Source organism: Neopelma chrysocephalum, unplaced genomic scaffold, assembly GCF_003984885.1.
Source record: "Neopelma chrysocephalum unplaced genomic scaffold, ASM398488v2 Primary Assembly neopelma1_65, whole genome shotgun sequence".
Lineage (NCBI taxonomy): Eukaryota > Metazoa > Chordata > Aves > Passeriformes > Pipridae > Neopelma > Neopelma chrysocephalum.
The window spans coordinates 7,784,292-7,799,471 of NW_020897722.1; the positions used below are offsets into that span (position 1 = coordinate 7,784,292).

The following is a 15,180-nucleotide window of genomic DNA, read 5'->3' on the forward strand; positions in this document are numbered from 1 at the left end:
AGTCAGCGCAGCCGGGGCCAGTCGCTTTAGTAGACAATTTATTTTGATAAACTTGCTCAATAACAAAAATACAAGTGAAGAAAATTATGTTCATTTTATACAGTTTGTATTAACATTTGTTCGGAAATCATTAATTGAAAAAATGCTCTAAACCAATTAGAAAACAACCCTCAGTAAAGGCCGGGGGCGCAGGCGGTGGGTCCGGCCTCGAGCGGGAGCAACGCGCGCCCAGGCAGGACAGCCCGCCTGCAGACACCATTTCCTTCATTATGTTCATCCTTCACAAAGGTTTTAAAGGACAGCTTCCATTTTCCTGTGTGTGTGTGTCAGGGCGAACAGTAACCTACAGTTGTGTTCTGGAGTGGTTCAACAACGGCTCAGAAACACAGGGATGGCAGGAGAGCCCGAACCTGGCGGTGCCACCTCGGCCAGGGGACAGGGTGGTGTGTGGCTCATACCAGTGTCTGCGGGCACCAGTATCGCTCTCCAGCAAGAGTAAAAACAGAAAACCACATTAAATGGTCAGACTGGTGTGCCCAGGGAAGCACACCCTCCCCAGGTCTGAGACAAACACCTTCCAGGCAATTATTTCAGCTGAGCTCAACCATGAGATTTATACAGACAAATTAACTAGTTTCCCTTCTGAAAGTATTTCAAGTTTCCAATCTTAACATATTGTTAGCCAAATAAATGACAAGTGTGCACAAATTACATTATGATGGCACATCAAACCTCTGGGGGAATGTTGAAGCAAAGACTAAATGAGATTCTCTAGTGACGTATGAAATGAGCTGTCCTTCAAAAAGTTAAAAATAATGGCTGGCAGAATCAGAAAAGTTTATGTAAACACTCAACACAAAGATGGGATTACCTTTGGAGAAGATTCATATGGAACCATTTGCTTTTCATGAACTGAAAAAGTCTACAGATGTTTAGGCATGTTCAATACGAACTTCCTGTAGTTTAAAACAAAACCTTGTGCAAATAAAACCTATAAATAGTCTTCAGCAGATTTTACAGTGATGCTCTTAGGTATGAAAAGAATGCACACAACTTTAAAAAAAAAGTAACGGACATAAGTTTGACAAATGATTGCACCATAAAACAGTGTTTTATATACAGTTTACAAGATTTGATTTTCTTCTATAAATTAATACTGTACTATATAGTACGTAGTGACCTTATTAAAAGCAACTGTTGACAGCTGTCTCTTCAATTATTGGGTTGGGCTTTTTTTAAATGCAAATGGCTGCATCTATTTCTGGACTTAAAATGCTCAAATATTTAATAAATCTATTTGTTAAATCTCTGTTATTATTTAATAATTCATAGCAATAGCATTGGCAGATCAGATAAATTTCCAGTCAGCCAACCACAGTCTGGGTATGCTCCAAAATAAGTGTTTGTTTTTTTTTATTTTTATTAAATGATGATCCATTTAATCAAAGCCTAAATCCATATGATGTTACTATAACTGAAATAAATAAGTTGGGGGGAGCAGGGAAGGGGAAGAAATCTTAGCAGCTGAGAAACCCTCCCCACCCCCCATCTGTGTTCCAGTTACAAAAATCTAGAACTATTTACAAGTGTGACATTTCTGAAAAAAATAACAGCCTTTTTTTCAATATAATTTATAATCTAAGTTTTAGTGAATACTTTAGCTTAGGACACAGTAGTGATAACATCAAAATTTTGACACATATCAAGCAGCTGAACCCTGCCTTTTATCTCCACCAACATCACTAGGGACCTCAGACTTAAATTAGGAACCAAATCATATTTAAACCACTACTTCAAAGTAGGTGCCTGGCTGTATTTACAGATTAGTATACTTTAGAAAAATTTAGTTATCCATAAACACTCCATTCTACCTGTGAGTGAGCTGACTGGAAAAGAAAAAGTTGCTTATGAACCATTCCAGTGACAAGTTTGTTCAAAAATTTCAAAAGAAAAGAAGACTTAAATCAGCAAATAATATTTTTGTATTAAAATACCTTGGGAGGGGGAGAGGGAAGAGGTGAGAAGGACAGGGACCCACTAGGGTCTGAATGGCACACAGTTTAAAATAATCGTGCAAATTGTGTTCTTTTCAAACACTTCGGCTTATCTGATCAATGATTAATTTGGGAACTGCTGATTATATTTTAATAACCACCTAATTTTAAAATACACTTTCCCTAACAGTTTAGGAAAGTGTCTATTCAGAAACGCAGTTCCCCCAGTAAATGTAATGAAACAGCGCTGGAAACAGATTATTGTTTTTGTTTTCATAATGAATCTCAGGTAAACCATGGATTAACTGGAAAACAAATACTGATAGTGCAGGCAGCTTCCCTGGAACACCAAACTACTTTCTGCAAGGTTAGACCAAGTAGTGAATTAAGATGTTTGTGGGTTCAATGGTTTATCCATGTACTGAAAAGTAAAACTACTTTTAGTGAGGAATATTTACTCCAAATTTGGGTGGTCATTAAATCCATATTTAAAATAACAACTTTAGTAAACAAGGCGTATATTTTTCAATAATTATATTGCTCATTTTTTTGGCAAAGATGAATTAATACTCAAGTGAAAATAAGTTCATTCATCTTTGCAGTGGAATAGTGTTTGCATTACTTTAAACATTGCATTTGACATGTGCTAGAGAAATGCTTACCTATGGTAAAATGCTGTGCTTGAACATGTATGAATGCTAATGTAACAATGCAGTAGAAAAAGAGATTTTCTGTACAACAGTTGCTAATAATTTAAATAGTGTCAGTTTCCCAAAATTAGGATTTTAACTTTACGGCATGACATGATCTCACCTTCTACCCTCATATACAAATAAATTACCATAAAAAGAATTTTAGCTTAACTTAAAATTGCACCTAGAAAGGCATGGGATCGTTTGTACCTATTACAAAAAACTGTTAAAATCAAGGGCTGCTACAAAGAATGAGGTAAACTGAAGACTCTCAGCTATGTGGCCTTCAGAGAAATGGCTTTTTTCTATTGAGTTCTAGTTTTGCACACCACAGTGTTTTGCTAGCAAAGCGTTCTGAGTTCTTTTCCAGGAACCATTTGTGTGTATATACATATATATACATATGTGTATATACACACACACACACATACACACACACTGTATACTGCATCAGCAAAATATATATATATATTTATATATATATTTATATAAATATAAGGAAGAAATCCCCCTTTAAAACGTTCCTTAGTGTTTCCTAGAGCTTACGGGGGAGGAGGGGATGTATGTCTTCTTGCTGTTACATACATTTAGAGAACATGTTTTGATCTATTGGCTTCTTGGTGCAGTAATGCAAGATTGATCCACATTGGTGCCAAAGGCTTTGCTCATCAGAAGGAAGATGTAAAACACTAATCTCCTAAACAGCGAGGCCAGCCTCACTTGAATTCCTCTGCAACCCTCTGGTTTACCACAGAGTTCATAAATACTTTGACTTCCAAATTGTTAGACGTTAAAAACAGGAACAGTCCAGTAACATGGGGCATTTATGCTTTTCAGTGTAAAGCATTCTTCACTAGTTCCTATCACAGTGCAGACCTGACTGCATTAGAGTATGCTCAGGAGATTAGTCCACGTTGTCTGTATTTGGTTATGGGAAAGGCTCTCCTTTTTTTCATCCAAAGTGCATAGTGAGAACAAGTCAAAGCATTCCTCTTTTCAGTCAGTGTTTGATAGTCTGATTTAGGCATCCTCCTGAGAATGCAATTCTGATGTCTTGTTCTTTTCCAAAATAAAGTCCTGCAGTTCAGACATTCATCAGCCAGGTAAACAAACTTTGCCAGCAAATAGAAGTCCCACTATTGTAAAGAAAATTGATAAGACAAACAGTACATACGAAGACCCAACCACTGTGTTATTGGGTAATTTATATGGTTGACCTCCAACTTCATTGATGTAAAATCCTATTGGAAATATTAGGGCTGCCATACAGAATAGAATCACTGAAAAGAAAAAAGAAAAAAAACCAGTCACTGCTGTGTTAAAGTGAAAATATTTACCCATTCATAGAGCATCCAGAAAAGCAAGCAGAGTATTCTGAGCGAACTCAAGAGCTGAGATATGCCAGTACATAAACTGCTTGAAATGAGTAGGCTTTATCTTGCCTTTAAAACTACCCCCAAGGAAGACTAAAAGACCCCAGTTTTGACTGTAATTTCTGTAATTAGGCCTGCTCACTAGATCATGACCTGTCTTAACAGAATAAAAAATTGGTAGATGTACTTCTACCACCCATCTCCCAGTTTAGTCACAGAGTTCTTTACGTCTCCAGGTATTTCACAGTAATTTTTGCCCAGTTAAGATAAAATAACACTCAACATCAAAAAAACTCTTTTTCTATTATCAGTTGGCTTTTTTTCAACTGTAGTTGCCCTCTCTCATTGTTCCACACAAATTTCTTTTCTGTAAAAGCCTTGCTAAAAATGGAATACACTCAGATTGTCATTACAGTTTCTTTTAGATTAAAAGATACCAGTTTCCTAAAGTTATATGAATGCTCCTTAGATAATGAAATATCCTTTGAATTTCCCATTGGAATACAAAGAAAGCTTTCTGATTCAGTTTAATCTAAGCTTCTTAGTGAAAAACTTCAAACTCCAACGCCATGAACTAAGTGACCAAGCAATGAGGCTTTTTATTTCACCTCAAAGTTATACTTATGTACACAGTTCATGCTTACAACTGACTGTGTGGAAGTACAAAAAATCCAGAACTCCTGTTAAAGAATTCCATTACAGATTTCACAGGCCTTCAATTATCAATAGTGACCAACATTCCTCACAACACACTTCAGTATTCTGATCAAGTTCAGGAGAGAACATCCAGCGTTGGAATCTTTCCCAGATAACACCTTCAGTGTTCCTGTAACACACCTTTGGGTATTAACCCTGTTTGGTTTGAACATAGCAATATGCAGGGCTCTACTGTCTCACCCAAGGGAAGGACTTCCAAATATGGCTCCTCTGAGAGGCAAGACATTCTTCACAAACAAGTAAGGATTAGCTTTTGAATTGGTTTGTATGCAAGAACATACAGTTGGGTTTTTATCAGTATTAGAATAACACAGAACTTTATCTGATTCTACCAGTTCAGTCAAGGATTAGTGCTTTACTTTTATGTCACTTCTATGTATTTCAGCTTTCTTTCAAATATTATTTATTGTGAGTGGAACATGGCACCCCAATACCTATTATTCAATCAAATCTAATGAGATCTGGGGGGAGGGAGGGACTGAACCTGCTCTGTTTTCCCAACAACCCCATAAATCCACATACCAACATCACCTAACATGATGCACAGCTCACATTGAAGCCTCTCCTAGTCCTCAAACTCTACCTATAACACAAACAAGCAAGAAAGAAGGTGCTGTCCTTGTCTCCCCTTTCTCTTCTCCACCACTACAAGACAGAACAAACTCTGGGGAGATGCTGTTTCCTTCCTGAGCTTCCTGACAAGTCAAACAAGCAACAGTAAAAACCACTGGCACCAGTAACAGCCATCACTAATCACTGGCTCCTGCGCAAGTCAGCAGTGCTGCAGCTGATTCTGTCTCCAAAGGTTGGTAAAATAAATTCAGGAGCTGACCTGTCCCCTTTGACAGGTGAGGACAAAGTTTCTAGTCTTTACAAACGAGGAAACGATGGGCTGGAGCAGCCTCAATATTTTTTTAATGTAACTTCATTACTGCTCTTCCCAACTAAATAGGTCTGGTCCAGTTTATGCAGCTACAGTGTTACATGCCCACGCTAAAACCATGTTTTAATGGACTCTGCATTTATTTAAGATGAAGAGTTTACCACATATTTTATATCTCAGTGCTTATGATTTCCATAGCACAGGTCTCAGCTCTGAGGAAAAAACACTCATATTCCAGAAGGTGCTAGTTGTGGGCATAAGGAACCTGAATTCAAGGGGTGCCCAAGTCCTAACGAAAAAGGATGGTTTCATATACCATGATCCACATCAGAACCTCAGCTGCTCCTTGATTTCCAAAACACCTAAAGCAGCTTTCACAACACCTCGAGCCAAAGGCAGCCAGCACCGGGATCAGCCTTTCCTTAGGCTGACAGTACCAAGCAGGAAAAACCAGATGTTCCACTGGAGGGGGCTCGTGTCTCGCTCACAATGTGCTCGCACCGGCGGGTTATTCTTCCAAGGGGAAGAGACTGAGCACAAACAGCAAACATCTGGCAACTGCACAGTTACCACGTTGTTGCTCAGTGCCACCTCGTTAGGCCACTGAAACAGAACCGAGAACCCAGCAAGCAGGCGTTAAACATTAATCTAGAAGGTTTTACTCTACATGATTATTGGTCCATGTAATTCCACACTACACAATCTAACCCTTAAAGAATGTTTCCCTTTTTTCAATTGTATCTTAACAAACAGCTGGTCCATCTGAGGAAAGCATGGGTGTATGTGTTTCTTGAGCAGATCTGTGTTAGTACAGAAGAGCCCTGTATTTTAGTGGTCCAGAAAACAGTGGTTGATGTGTGATTAGTAACACAACATACAAACAGTACCAGTTTCAATGATATCCCGAGGATGAAGCACATTGTCATAACTCAGCACCCTTCCTATTACATCCAGTTTGTCCATGACAAGCATTCCAGTTTTTACAAAACTTGTCTAATATTTTAACAGTAACACACTTACAGCAAATAGCTTTTGGATTCTGAAAACAACCTGCAGTTTTCAAGATTAAATCTCCTTTTTTATATTCAAGAACCACACAGCTGGAAACGTTCTGATGGCCTCACAGATATGCCTGAAGAACAGATCTTTATCCCTCTCTACTAAACTGTTCTTGAGGTGTGTTGTACCTACACACACCAGTGCTCCCAGGTCTGAGAGCTGGGAGTGTGCCAAGTGGAGCGTGCCCAGGGTCTCCTTGTGCTCCTGCCCAAGGACAAAAAGAGTGCAGACACCTCAACTCTCCCTCAGTCCACAGCAGGAACAAAAATAAATTCTGCACGTGCAGGCAGGGTGCAGAATGCTGATGTGCATATGCATTTCAAACATCTACTACAGAGGGAACCAGCCACCTTTTCTCTTCCACTGTGCACATGTTCTGCTGGGAGGGTGTCCAAGCAATTTTCTTAGCATAGACTGAATTTTTAGTCTACTGAAATAGCAAATAAAAAATGGATCCATCAAAATCTCTGGCAGATTAGGAAGCCTGCTAAAGGAATTAAGGCAAAGTTTTGAGAAGTCATTAAGAAGGACTTCATGATAAATTTATTTCAAAAAAAAAGAAGAAGAAACTAAGGAGAAAATCCAATATATGAAGAGCTCATTTATTCTTTTAGAAGGAGATTTTTAAGGCAGAGGATAGGAATTTCTTATACAAGCTGTAGTCCAAAAGTAGCTCTCCATATCTAGTAGTATCAACTCAGTGAATTTCTAGCAACCCATAAAGAACTTCTCCCTTAAGAGTACTTGCTTTTGATTTCAAGTTCTTCCTTGTGTAGGAAAATTTTCAGAAAAGCCACTTAATGACTACAATTTCTGGTAACAAAAATAATTAGGTAATGAAACACAATAACGTCTAGTTTGCATCTGAATGGTGGCTGTCAAAAACCCCCAGTAGTTCTCATGATTCTTTAGCTTGTAATTGTTTTGAGCATCTAATGACAACTTCAAAAAATCCAGTCTTAAAAAATGGTCTAGTCTTTAGAGGGCTCACTGTAATATCAGCTCATCTCTAAAGAGACACATAACATAGAAAGCAGCACCTGGTACAAATCTTTAATAACTCATGAAGCACTTTGTTCACTGGGGAACACCAGTGACAGACGTTCACAGAATAGCTACTGTTAGTTAAGGATGTCATTATCCTGCCCTATTTTTACTTGTATTCCAAAAAGCAAGTCCATTATGCTCATGAACTTTTAAATTCTCACAAAAAAAAACCCCAAAAACCAAACACCAGACTCTCTGGTAACTGCTGGAAAAAAGGTAGCAATATGATTTTTTCTAACATCTCCTCCCTTGATACATCTCGGAGAAGCACCTCATTCAGTGTAGCAGACACAGAATTAATTCCCTTTCTAGTTGTAGCAGATGGCAAGAGGCCTGAATCTGTAAGATGTAAACAGATCTTGAGGGAGCTCTGTGAATTCCTGCAATAGCCGAGATTGTTATAATATACATAAGACCACCTAGGAAGCCTCCATAGGGAATAAACTCTGGGCATTGTTTTGAATTATGGAACTTAACAGTATCTGTCCGAAGGACCATGAAAATTACATTCGAGATTTTCATACCTTCACCACACCCTCTCTTTTAGAGTGTAAGACAACTAACATCAGTGACAGATTTGATAGTGTCTATGTCCAAAATGACAAAACCTATCAGCAGGAATACTGTGATTCCTGAAGGACTGGTCCACAGAAAGCGAAGGAAGACTTTCACATTTGCCTTTAGAAGACTTTTGTCACTCATGCAGTATGACCTGGAGGACAGCAACATCTCTGCTCTCCACAAAGCTGGTTTGCAGAGAGGTCAGACAAGTTTCTGTGCAGAAAACCCACCAATGACTGGGGAATGAGGCAAAGGCTGTGCCTGTTAATCCCCTCTTGGGTGGATCCCTTCAGAGGTGTACACAGGAAAGAGAACTGGCAGATCCAACTTTGTCTTTCACCTGCCTCTTAACTAAACAGGACAGACAAGACAACTCTCAGAATAATTCATATTTATAGGAACACGGTTGAAAAAATCTAAAGTCATCCAAGATGACAAGATTACAAGCAAAAATTCCATGAGAAATATAAGTGATGCATTTATATATAAATTCCAGCATGAACTGGACCAGTGACCTCTTACTGCTGTCAGAGTTGCAAAGAAAGGGCTGAGCAAGAGGACTCCTTTGCCCTCAGGTATTTACTCCAGACCCCCTTGCATTTGAAGGACAGAGCTGCCAGTCCCAGAGCTTCCCTTGGAAGTCCCAGCAGACTTCCCTGCCTGCCTAGGATGGCATGTCCTGAGTTGTGTTCAGAAAGTTCTGTGAGAAGAATATTCTGCCAGCAGCCTGCAGAAGGCTGTTAAGTCTTGAAATTGCTTGCAGACGAGATGAAATACAAATATGAAGTTTTCCCTACCCCCCTTTTAATGAGTTACACATGTTTTCATCTAAACAGCACTGGCACTTCACAGGAAGAACCTGCTCGTGGTATTCCAAGTTGATTCCACATGGCTGCATGTTTCCTAACACTGATCTACAAATAGGTTACTAACTTGTGTTGCATCCAGTGAATCACAGAAGTCACTCTCATCAACTTTTTGAAAAATATAGAATTCTTCCTTCCATTCATTTCTGTTTCGCAAAATTGATTTTTCTTACAAATGAGTTAAGCAATCAGATTTCCCATCATCATTGTTAACAGGAATGCAAACGTCACAGAGCTCTATGTGTTGGAGATGAATACCAAAGACATTGAATTTTAGAATTTCAGCAACGCAGAGATCATATCATAATAGAATTATGATTAATTCTGACTTGCAGAAGAATAAATTAGAATGTTTCATTATTAAACATCTCATAACAAAAGACAAGTGCTGAAATAAAAGAATTTCCTTCTATATTGAAACATCTAATAATGGACCTGCTGCAAGCCTAAAGAAATCTACAGGAAAAAAAACCAAAACCCAAGACAAAAACCAGCCTAAGGGTACCAGACTTTTTGGCTGAACTAATCACCACAGTTGTAGAAAACTAAAGCTGCAGGGATGTGACAATCTGAGATATTTAAGAAAAACATTAATACATAGTACTTCAAAACCCCTTTCTTGCCCTAGAGCTTTGACTTAGCTTACTGTAAGCATCTTAATCTTATATAGCATTTTGAGATTAACCCCCCCACCTATATTAGATATACATGGAACAGGTACAGATAAACAAGTGCACTGGAAAAGCTGGGGTGGAATATTCAGGAATACTCATATCTGCTATTTCAATCATTCACCGGAAAATAAATAAAGCTCAATCACAACGGATACAGCATTTCAATAGCTCCATTGTCTGCAGGAGCTGCACTATTAATTTAATATGCTGTGTAGCAAAGTTGTCAGAAGGATGGCTTTGATTGTACAAGTGCCTCAGTGAAGTACCTTTGTTGAAGCTGAGCACTTTTTAATATTATTTCCTTCCCCAAAACAAGGTTAAATCTTACTTGTATTAGATATCATTAGATGTCACAGAGTTCCATTAAACCTTATTTATGCCCGTGTAAACCACAAACTTGCATTTTCTAGTTAGTGTTCACACTACCTTTAGTGGCATGTCATAATTCAAGTCAATTTAAAAGCCCTCAGGTTTTGAGTTTTTTCATGCTGTCCTCCCCACCATTAAGGCACCATTTCACAGTTGGGCTAAGCCTGTAACACACACCAAGAAAAGGAAGTTTGAAAGTTATTCCCCTTGCTCATTATAACTGTTTTTCTTTTGCACTGAAGTAGCCATAGGATATGTTTCCTTGTGTGGAAACACAGGGCTGCTAGAGAGGGCTCAGCTGTGAGGAGTTACATGGGTGCTCATGCAGAGCACAATCAGGGGAGGCAGAGAAACAGCAGCACTCCTCCTCCAGCTAAAGCACGGCTGCAGGTCACTCCTGGAAGCAGAAGTCTCAGTGCTGTGAAGCACAGCAGATGCTCTGCAGTGGGCAATCCTCCTGCATTGCCAATTAGGATGCAGATACTCTGAATAAAGCAGCCACCAGGAGCACGAAGCAGGACTGAACCAGCATCAACCCCGAGCCAGGTGACCACGAGACACCTGAAGCAGGGATGGATTGTCTCAGATGGACCAACTGCCTCCGCTGCCTTGGGGAGGGGATTCTCTGTCATTCCATGCAGGTGGGAATAAGTCCTGGTTATATGGGAGTAGGGCAGTATGAAACACTACAGACACTCAGACCAGGACTGACCTCTTCCATCCCTGCTCATTCCCTTAGGTCAGTTAATGGCACTGCCCAAAGAAGTCAAGGGGTCAGGCCTTCCCTTCTCTCACCTTTGGCCCACAGATTATTATTCCCTCTCAATTACAGTCACTTAAGACACCAACCCCTTCATTTTGGAAGACTTATTTTTCCCTCAGATGTGGTATTTAAAAGAGAGGGAATGTTTTGTACAGTGGGAGCCCTGAGCACTGCTCCTTAACCACACTACAGTGTTATTTCAGACTCCACCAGTTTATCCTGCATACAGGGCAACTGTGCAGTTGAGGTCACTTACTTCCAGTGAAAGCTATCCAGCGGGCATATTTAGTAGCTTCTCTTCGCCAGTGGGAAGCCACCAGCAAACCACAAGTGACAGTTAGTGAAATGATTCCCATTATGATGAAAAATAACGTAGTGACCCACTCAGGAGGCAGCCGTGGAGGAATACAGGTCCTGTCACGTCCATGGATGGTTTGACACTGTCGCACAAGGCCAACTGTGAGAGCACCTGAAAATACACAGCAGAGAGGCAAGTAAACTTTCAAAATCCTCTCTGAGGGGCGCTCAATCGCAAACCAAAGCTCAGAATTGCCCCAAAATAAGGGATTCTTTCCTTGATGAACCTTAATAAGCCTTTCAAACACAGAGGATGGGGGGGGCATGCTTTGAACATCTATCTTCAGGTTCTGTCATCATGCACTTGCACAAGTTGAAGTGAGATGGCTGCAAGCTGTATCTGGTTCCTGAGTGGCAATCAAGGTCTAATCAAAGGGATAAAGCACTCCTAATAAAGCCTGCCAGTATCAGCTAACGTGGTAGCTGAGTTGTACAGAGGATCACTCCCTCATCTGTGCAAGATGAAGTACTTTTATAGTCTAACAAAAGGAGCTGAAGTCCCTTTAAAATGCCTTTAATTGTCTAATACCTTTTTCCCTCATCTGTAAATACAGTTTTAATTCTCTAAGTCTTGCAGCAGAAACTGCATTTGATTCATGTATGATTTTAAAAACATTTAAAACCCCTGCTTCTTGACAATAGCTCTTTAAGAGTCCCTCTATACAAGACTGGTCAACTCTTTTGATGGCTAACAAGAATAACTGCACACATAAATTGGGATATCTACACAAAAGATCTATCAAAAAGATCCTAGAAAAATGGTAAGACTGGTACAGGAACCCTCAAGTATTACACAAAATGATGTATTTGCTGTTAATTAATAATTTTAAAAATCTGCTTTGAAATCTAATTCAGTGGTTTTGAGACTCATAAAGAAGCTTTTACTAAGCTTTAATAATGAAGTTACATTCATTTGGAAAATTTTAACCCCACTTTAACATGCAAGATTAAGACCCATTTCTTCCAGTGTCTCTTAAACAGTAAGTTCTGTATTTTTCAACTTTGTCTCTTCTTCTGAACTGTTTTCCTAAATAATCACAATTATCCTTTATCTAAATTAGGAGAAAAAACCAATAGTGGATAGCATTAGAGTCAATAACTTTCTCCACAAATTACTTCAAGTAATTTGACCTGTTTCAAATAAAAAGAGGGCAACTCAGAAACAATTACAGTAAGACTTGGAAGCTTAGGTTTAGCATGTCCTTTGGAGGGGGAAACATCTGTCATACTTTTTAGCTTCTTTTGGGGAAAAAAAAAAGGCACGAAATAAAGAATTAAGCCAATAGTCAAAAAGGTAACCAGTCCTACTGCACCTCCTAGAACCCTGGAGCCAACTTCTACAGATCCTGTGTGCTCACACCTCAGCAGTAAGTACCACCAGAATCAGCTTCTGACCTCAGAATCCTTGGATTAGGAGGCAGCGTATCATGTTTGATTAGATGTAGTGCTTCACATACACTCCCAGAGGATGGGAAGAACCAAAAGCAAAATCCGTTTTGCTGAAGCATTCCTGCAACCTTTTTTAGACTACAAAATTCAGTCCTATTCAAATACATCCTTTTAATTACACAACTGAAAGATTCAGAGATGAATTTTCAGCTAACAGTTGAACAGCTACAAACCCCAATAAAATTGGCGTTTTCTATTCCAGATATACAGCAATCACACCATTGCTGTGCCCCAGGGCTACACAAAACTGAGCCAGAATCACACGAGCAACCCTGCACAGCTCACACACCTGTACAGGACAGTTTTACAGGAACTGCTTCTCAGCTGGCTTTTCATAGCCTGCAATGTTTTCATTGGACATCAGCTGCTGGGACAGAGGGGAGATGTGCCTGTGTCCCTAAAAGTCAAGCTCCCTGGAACACACACACACTGCAGAACCTCATACAAACAACTAAGCAATCTCCTGGAGTTTGGGGATAAAGAGGCTTATTCACTGCAGTATCATAGAACAGGAAATCGATCCCAATCACTCTGCAAGATTAGGATTTATCAACAATTTTACTATATTTACAGCAGAAGTCAGTTTTTTCCAAACTGCATTTCTAATCAAAGAATGACTTCATAAAAATGACATCACACACTCAGTAGATGTTTTCTGAATTCAAAGACCTCTCCGAACTTCAGTGGCAATAATTTAGTGCATTTTTAACTTTGGCAAAAGCAGCAGTGATAAGAGTCACTGTGCTGGACTTGGTTCCATTTTGTGTGTTAACTGAAACTAAAGAACAGCTGCTATAGAAGAGCATGTATTAGCAAGGGACAACTACTTCATCTTTCAGATGAATTTACAATTTATATGGAACATATTTTTCAATTAACATGAGCACATTTAACATGTCAGGTTCAGAGAGAACCAAAGCTAAGCCCAGTACTGCCATATCTAGAGGAAACACAAGAAAACTCCATCTTGAACGACTATTTTTCAACGAAATTCTTTTTTTACTGTCAACATCTACTTCTCCAAAGGGTCATTTTCTAAAAAAACCCACCCAAACCAAGAAACCCACAATTGAAAATTTAAAAAGGAGGACAAAAATCTCTGAATTGTGAGTACCAGAGTAGCATTCCTATTTAATACAAAGATAGTTGCAAGAAACTATTGAGAACATGGTTTCCTAAACACCATTTCTGGTGCCCAAGTGTATTGTTTCACTCTGGCTTTTTCTTCTTCTTCTTCTTTTTTTTTTTTTTTTAACAGAGTTTTACACTGTCAGCAATTATATTTCTGAATCTGCCATTTTTGGAGGAAATATAGTGAACTTTATGGTTAAGCTTTTGCTAGCACATACTAGTATTTTTTCTTTAATCTGCTCTATGGATTACAAATCTGAAGGAGATATACTCCATATTTAAGGTTTTGAATCTTGAGTCTGCAGACTCCAGGGAGGCAAATGGAGGGCAAGAGGTCTGGTAACCATTTCTGAAGGTTTCACAAAGGTAACTGGAAAAACAACCTCATTAAGAACTCATGAATGTAGTTATAGTTTAAGTTGACTACACAGGAATACCTCACTTGTGTACATAAACTGGGCACAAGGAAATGAAACCTCAGGGCTTTCTCCCATAGTGACAAATCTCCTGTTGAATTCAGACTTCAAAAGAAGTCTCTGGTGTGGAAAAAGCATATTTATTTGCCATGGAATTCAAAAGAAGAGTGTTTATATGGTATTTTATTGTGTTGGTCCTGTTCTAAAGCAATCAAGCAAACAGTTGCCAGGCAGCTGCCAACAAACTAACTTGTCACAGAAAGTCTTGTTTAACCTTATCTAGTCTATCGCTGAAGGAGGGACAGAGATACTAAACTGAACAGTCTCCTTCTGCCTGTAGTTAGAGAATAGCCCAAGAGTCCATCTCAAACCAGTCACCAAGTTCCACTCTGATCCAGAGGTAAAAGAGGTTTTTAAGTGATTCTCCCAAACAGCTTCAGCATAATTGCTGCAAATCTAAGCACTTAACACAGGTGTGAAGCAAACAGCACAGCTAATGCCAGTAGATTAGGCAGCTTAAAGATGGATCCAGCCCTAAAACATGTGCAGTGGAGTGAGCACATCCGCCCTTCCTCCACCTCCCCATTCCCACATGTCAGGAGCCACAAGGACAACCCGGAGGTGCAGGAACTGCTCCCATGGTCTTGTTTGCTTCTCTCCTCAGAGCTTCCAAGACTGGTATTATTCAGGTCAGCGCAGGTGGTGCAAGAGGTGATTAGGATATATATGCTAATTACTAAAAATGAGATTCAACCTTTATCAAATCAGAGAATGCTGCCCTGAGCAAATGTTAGTGAAGTGGTCCTTAGTCTTTTCCAGTAAATCTATT

General features: G+C 39.3%; 1 protein-coding gene across 2 annotated transcripts in view; it reads right to left on the reverse strand.

Annotated features, from left to right (window-relative positions):
• Positions 1–21: 21 nt before the first annotated feature.
• MOSMO (modulator of smoothened) overlaps positions 22–15,180 on the reverse strand; it is a 32,185-nt gene continuing 17,026 nt past the window's right edge. The window contains exons 2-4 of one of the 2 annotated variants that reach the window (XR_003534296.1): positions 11,255–11,467; positions 10,293–10,399; positions 3,857–3,966 (exon numbers count right to left, since the gene is read on the reverse strand). Coding sequence is in view for 1 of the 2 variants with exons in the window: in XM_027683783.1 (XP_027539584.1) it covers positions 3,782–3,966; positions 11,255–11,467 (398 nt within the window). In the remaining variant the exon portion in view is untranslated. Of the gene's footprint in view, positions 3,967–10,292; positions 10,400–11,254; positions 11,468–15,180 lie in introns of both variants that reach the window. The other variant, XM_027683783.1, reaches the window with a different exon arrangement.